Source organism: Castanea sativa, chromosome 5, assembly GCF_040712315.1.
Source record: "Castanea sativa cultivar Marrone di Chiusa Pesio chromosome 5, ASM4071231v1".
In the NCBI taxonomy this organism is placed as follows: domain Eukaryota; kingdom Viridiplantae; phylum Streptophyta; class Magnoliopsida; order Fagales; family Fagaceae; genus Castanea; species Castanea sativa.
The window spans coordinates 16578961-16584929 of NC_134017.1; the positions used below are offsets into that span (position 1 = coordinate 16578961).

The 5969-nt window shown below is 36.2% G+C and overlaps 2 protein-coding genes across 2 annotated transcripts; one reads left to right on the plus strand and one right to left on the minus strand.

Moving 5' to 3' along the window:
* The first annotated feature begins 1094 nt into the window (after positions 1–1094).
* On the plus strand, positions 1095–2634 carry LOC142633711 (early nodulin-like protein 7). Its single transcript, XM_075807953.1, has 2 exons — positions 1095–1426; positions 2164–2634. The coding sequence occupies exons 1-2, from the start codon at positions 1228–1230 to the stop codon at positions 2562–2564; spliced, it is 600 nt and encodes a 199-aa protein (XP_075664068.1). The 5' UTR covers positions 1095–1227; the 3' UTR covers positions 2565–2634.
* Positions 2635–3238: 604 nt separating this feature from the next.
* LOC142637321 (uncharacterized) lies at positions 3239–5717 on the minus strand. Its single transcript, XM_075811595.1, has 3 exons — positions 5264–5717; positions 4642–5057; positions 3239–4208 (listed from the first exon to the last, which is right to left on the minus strand). Exons 1-3 carry the CDS (start codon positions 5715–5717, stop codon positions 3321–3323), a joined length of 1758 nt encoding a protein of 585 aa, XP_075667710.1. The 3' UTR covers positions 3239–3320.
* Positions 5718–5969: the final 252 nt, after the last annotated feature.

The following is a 5969-nucleotide window of genomic DNA, read 5'->3' on the forward strand; positions in this document are numbered from 1 at the left end:
AAGAGACAAAAATATTTATTTGGTTTTGAATTTGATTTATCAAATAAGCATGGCTGTGTACCGGTCCGCATTACAATAGTGTCTACCTCTATTAAAAAAGAAGTGTATAGTCCCTACCCAGTGATCAAGAAGTACAATCCATCTTCGACGTCTTTGCTAAGTCAAGTAATGAATTAACTTTTTTCACGTGAAATATAATTTTTTTTTTACCCTGTAATGCTGAAGAAGCAATTTTATTTTTTGCTTATCTTAAGTTATGGCACTGCTTTCTCAAAAAAAAGTTAAGGAACTGATAAATTATTATAATTATTGCAATATCTTTTAACTTGACCACCACAAATATCATTCGTATTTTGCATCATTTATAATATAACATCTCAACAAATCATATATATAATAACAGTTGGGTTCTAGAAGTCATTATTGCACCAAATTTCTATTTTCTATTTTTGAGTCGTGACCAGTGATTAAACTCTCATTAATAATTAAATGAATGAATATTTCCGGTTTCCAAAATAAAAAAAATAAAAACTCTCATTAATAATTAAATAGGCTATAATATTTTAATTTAGCTAGAACTCTATAACTTAAGTTTAAAAAAATAAAAAATTCTTTTCTAAATAAAATTTAATTTTACTTATTACGATTTAACTTTTAAAAAAAAATCCAAAATTCAACTGCAACTGAAATTCAAATTCTAATACCAAAAATTTCAAACAATTTAAAATAAAATTTTATATTTTATATATTTTTTCAGATAACAAATTTTTGTTTAAATTTGAAAAAGAAACTACCTCTAGATTTTCTAATATTAAATTTTTTGCATTTTCTTTTTTTAAAAAAAGAAATTGGATAAGATTTGATTTGATTCTCCACTTCACACCTCTCGGAAGTGAAACTAGAATTCCGCCGCAATCTTTTGAATCCAACGGTAAATACATCCCCGCACGTTTCTCATTCCTAGGATATAACATTAACTGTCCCCAAAATCTAATAACCGCCACGTCCCACCACGTTTCTACGAAGCCCACGTATTTCTACGCCACTCACGTTACAGTCTTTCACTCTACTACTACCACTATAGTTCTACATCACATGATATATAAATTACTCCTTGAAAGTTGAAACTGATCCATAAACTCTCTCACTACAACCGTTGTTTGAAGTTTTAAACCTTTTCTGATAGTCTGTCTAAGTAAAACAAACCAAGAAGAACACACAAACATCATGGCATCAATCTCTGCTCTCTTCTGCACTTGCATGATGATGATGACGGTCATGTTGGTCACTACCAGTGTGCCAGTTGAAGCTGCGAAGGAGTTCAAAGTTGGTGGTGATATGGGTTGGGTACTTCCTGATGCTAACAACTCTGCAACCTATAACCAGTGGGCTTCAAGGAAGAGATTTCACATTGGAGATTCTCTCTGTGAGTTTGTTACTATATTTTTAATTCTAGCTAGTCTTTTGAAAAAAAAAGAAAAAAAAGTTACGTGCTGAAATTGAATGATTATCTTGGTTTGGTTGAGAAAATTGTGTAGAAAGTTATGGTTAGTCTATATAGTTTTACTTTCCTGGTTTTTGAGGTTAAGCAAGAAACAAGGAAGTTGGGTTTGAATGATTATATGCATGCTTGAAAGTGAAATTCTTTGTTGTCCTTTTACTTTGAAAACAGATAGTATATAGTGGAATTATTCTTTGTTTTGGTTTATGAAAATATTTTTTGATAATTTGAATCCAACAGCTTGGTTTTAGTGGGGAAAAAAACTATGTTGAGAATATGGGATTTCTCAAGGTTGAATTATTTTGGTTGCAGTGGGTGATCTCATCTTATGTGCTTTTGAAAGAAATATAGAAGTTGCACTTCTTAACACAATTTGACAATAACATTTTGTAGCTCACAATATTGTGTACTTGGGTTGGTTATTAATCATAAAAAAAAGTGTACTTTACTCCGTTTAGAGCTTTTAGCTGAAAGATTATTGGCTTACTTGCTGAAAATTGGTTATATTTGTAGCTAGGAAATTAGCTGTGAGAAAAAAAAAATTATAAGGAAAGTCTCTGGCCAAACAGACTAAATCTCCTATATTTGGTGTTTTTGTGCCACGGTTTTTTGTTCCTCATTTGGTGTTTTCATCCCCACTATTATCACTTTTATTTGTACAGCTTTTGAGTACCAGAATGATTCAGTCCTTGTGGTGGACAAATGGGACTACTACCATTGCAACACAACCGAGCCTATCACTTCCTTCAGCAATGGAAAGAGTGTCATCCAGCTTGATAGGTCTGGGCCTTTCTACTTCATTAGTGGGGACACTGGTCACTGCAAGCATGGCCAGCGGTTAATTGTTGAAGTGATGTCTATGCACATGCACCATATCCCTCCATCTCCTCCATCAATTGCCTTTCCCCCTGGTTCAGACACCGGGATTGCCCCTGCGTCTTCAGCAATCAGCACCGCTCCTGCTCCATCACCAAGTTCAGGAATTCAAGTTTCAGCCACACTTGGTTCAGTCTTTATGTCTCTTATTGCCATCTCTGTCATTTTTCTATGGTTTGAACCATAGACTATTTTATTTTTATCATTTGTGCTGGTTTTCTTTTTGAGTCAGATTCCAGCTGTTGGGATCTATTGTGTCTGCCCATTGATATGACTTATTTATCATTTATTAAACATTGTTTGTTTCATTATGTTGGGAGTTGAAAATCATGTTTTAATACTTTAAACATTGCAATTCAGTCAGTACTTCAGTTAAATTGGTAGCTTTTCTTATGGGCATGTTTTCCAGTTTTCACTTGGTCAATTAGCCAAGGTTCAAGTGATAGGCCAGTAGTAATAGTATTCTCTTTGTGGTGTCCCAAGTTTATGGTTTTAACCCCACCATCCCACCTTCCCCACTACCCGTCTCAAACGAAAAAAAAAAAAAGCCGAAAGTAAAGTGAAAGTTTCCTGGAAAGTATTGATATGCACTGGTGACCTTCCTAAAACAAGCAATGAAGACTTTTCCTTAAGCTGACCCTCAACCCTGGAGTATTCCTATGGACTTTTCCAACAACAACCCCCCCAAAAGAAATTTTACAGGAATATAGAAACATTCAATTTATTTTCCGGGTAGTTTGGTTTCTCCAAATGGACCAGAGAATTATTATTTGAATGTTTGTGTAATTGGATGCATGCATTGCTGTGGAGTCGATGAGTAGAAATGAAATACTAATTTTGCAATCAATTTATATTCTTGGCTAAAAATACAAGATTCTTAAATGCATTAAGACAGACAATGCTACCTATCGCTAATTACCAAGAGGGGGAGTGGTGACAGTTTTTAGTATGAGTAATATCCTTGATGGTTGGAACTCTCAACATCTGAATTGAATGAATGTAAGGTTTGCATCCTGATGCTTGCAAGTCTGTCACCGCTTTTCTTTCTCTCTTTTTTCCATTTCTGCTTTCGAAGCCAATGTTCTATCATCATAACAGATAACCCAAGAAAACATGTGCCTATAGTCCCTCCACCAATTGACAGTAAAACTACAAACATCCAATCTGTTCCCTTACCATGTGGAATGATGACCCATGCTGCTGCAACATAAGCCGTTGCCATGAATGACACTGCTACCCACATGACCTTGTGAGCAACCTTCAGTATCATCATCTGAGGTTTTCTTTCGAAAGGAATGATGCTGACTAGAACAACAACAATGCATAGAGATGTGAACAACGCGATATTATTGCTTAATGTAAATACCTTGAAAGCTGTTGTTTGGCACACCATGGACTTTCCTTTGAGTGGTCCCTCTTGATAGATGCCACCGGGAGGGCTTATACCTGCTGCAAATGTAACTGTGGCAATCAAAATAGCCACTAGTGTAATTGTGTTCCTGGCATTCTGAACTGCCTCACTATATATCTCATATTGCTTACTCTGACGACTTCTATAAAGTTCTGCTAGTTCTCCCTGTCGTCTTTCACTGAGACATTTCTGTTGCCCCAAACTGGTCAGGGTAGTCAGGGAATTATTAGTCTGCTTGGACGAGCTCTCTGGTTCAGACGTGTTATTATCCTGAATTTCACAATTTTTTTCTACTTGCTGCTGGATCAGTTTTATATGCTTATTTCCACTGGCCTGGTCAAAGATGTCAAGTGCTGTGAGTCCCTTATGGTTCTGGTGGCTGAAATCCACTGTTGTTTTGTTGATTAAGTACTCCACAATCTGTAACAAAGTTGAAATGCGTAAGTCTAATTAGGAAACACACATATGTAACCAACATTATCATCATCAACATCAACAATCAAGTTAAACCTTCATTACAAACAATAAAAAAAGAAGCCATGTGAAAGAAATATTACGATTGACATGATCTGTCCTTGGGGATTTAGGCATGGGGCACAGAAGAACTTTGGTATGATAAAGTAGGATACTAACTTCTGCACACCACACATGCATAAACACACACACACAAACCATAGACATGACAAAGGTACTTGGAAATATTTACTATGCATCTGACACAACTAGTAAAAAATTATAGTAGATTCTTCTGCAAAACTCTAGTACGTCGATATGCCCTGTAGACATGACTTCACCTCAGGCTGGTCTAATATCACAGCTATCAATTATAACAGTTATCATTTTCATTTCTCACCTGATGATGACCTCCAGAGACTGCAATATGGAAGATGGTGTTACCATATTGATCTGGGCAGTGGAGGATATTGGTATCATTGAAAACATGCACCAAGTATTTGAAAGCATCATAGTGGTTGTATCTCACAATTAGATGAAAAACAGTCTCTCCATTCTTTGTGTGACACTGAAAAGATGTTGGAGCCATAGACATGAATTCTTTTAGAATTGCAGTTTTGCCATTCATTGCGGCCAAGTGCAAAGGTGTGTAACCATCATTATTGAATTCCAGAGCAAGTTCTGCAGCAGCTTTTAGGAGCATTCTTGTTATCTCCACGTGCCCTCTATAACAAGAGCAGTGCAATGGTGAATAACCATTTCTGTCAATCTTTTGAGGAAAGTCTGGCCACACCTCTAAAATCTTCCTAACAATACCTGCATCAGCAAATCTAATTTATCAATACATAGGCAGAATTTAGCTGAGCAATTGAAATTTACATTGCAAATCATCTGAATATTTGATTCAGTCTGAAATTATCAGCTGCTGGACTTAGCAATGGATAAAGAGAGAAATTCTCATGCCTAATTTATTGGCAATATGCTCAGCAGTGAAAAGTTAGTAAATAAACTTTACTACCTACCTGTGTATCCTCTTGAAACAGCAACATGAAGGCTATTTTGAACAAAACTATCTTCTTCCAACCCCTGCACCCAAGGCTTACTCAAAAGAAGCTTGACCACATGGAGATGCCCATGACTACAAGCCAAGTAAAATGCGCTCTGGTTGTCAGAATTAAGCTTACAAGCTGCCCAAGGACTGGCATCCAATAGCAGCGGTAAGACCTTGACATTCCCCTGACGACAAGCTTCATGCAATGGAGTCTCCAGCTTGCTATTCTCAGCTGCAACCATGTCAGGGCACAACTTGATAATTTCTGTGACCAAGTCGATATTATCAAATCTTGAGGCCAGGTGCAGTGGCGTGTGTAATGTTTTAGCTGTTCTTTGTTGGAGAATTTCTCCATTCTCGCGAACTAAATTCATAAATGTGCGTCTTTCATTTTTAGTAATCGCCTCAAAAAGTCTTGGATCCATTTACTTAAAACTTCCAAGAGTTACTCTACAAAGAGCAAGATAGTAAGATGGAAAATTTTGTTGGCATTGTTTTTGCAAATGATAGCTGCTTTTGCATTTTCAGCTGGTTAGATTCTGCAAATATTGGAAAGAAATAAAAAGCTAAGTAACGCGGTTTAAGGAAACCCCTTTGAGAAATGCAGCTACCAAGTTCTAAGCATCTTCAAGGAAGATCACTAGTATTGTGGGCCTGTGGCATTTGGATATTTTTCT

What these genes read in the sequence shown, in the direction of transcription:
- LOC142633711 (XM_075807953.1), top strand. Translation starts at nt 1,228, where the DNA reads ATGGCATCAATCTCTGCTCTCTTCTGCACTTGCATGATGATGATGACG. An exon ending in TCACATTGGAGATTCTCTCT is followed by an intron (nt 1,427 to 2,163) that starts GTGAGTTTGTTA and finishes TTATTTGTACAG; the next exon opens with CTTTTGAGTACCAGAATGAT.
- LOC142637321 (XM_075811595.1), bottom strand. Translation starts at nt 5,717, where the DNA reads ATGGATCCAAGACTTTTTGAGGCGATTACTAAAAATGAAAGACGCACA. An exon ending in TGTTTCAAGAGGATACACAG is followed by an intron (nt 5,058 to 5,263) that starts GTAGGTAGTAAA and finishes TTGCTGATGCAG; the next exon opens with GTATTGTTAGGAAGATTTTA. An exon ending in TCTCTGGAGGTCATCATCAG is followed by an intron (nt 4,209 to 4,641) that starts GTGAGAAATGAA and finishes ACTTTGTTACAG; the next exon opens with ATTGTGGAGTACTTAATCAA.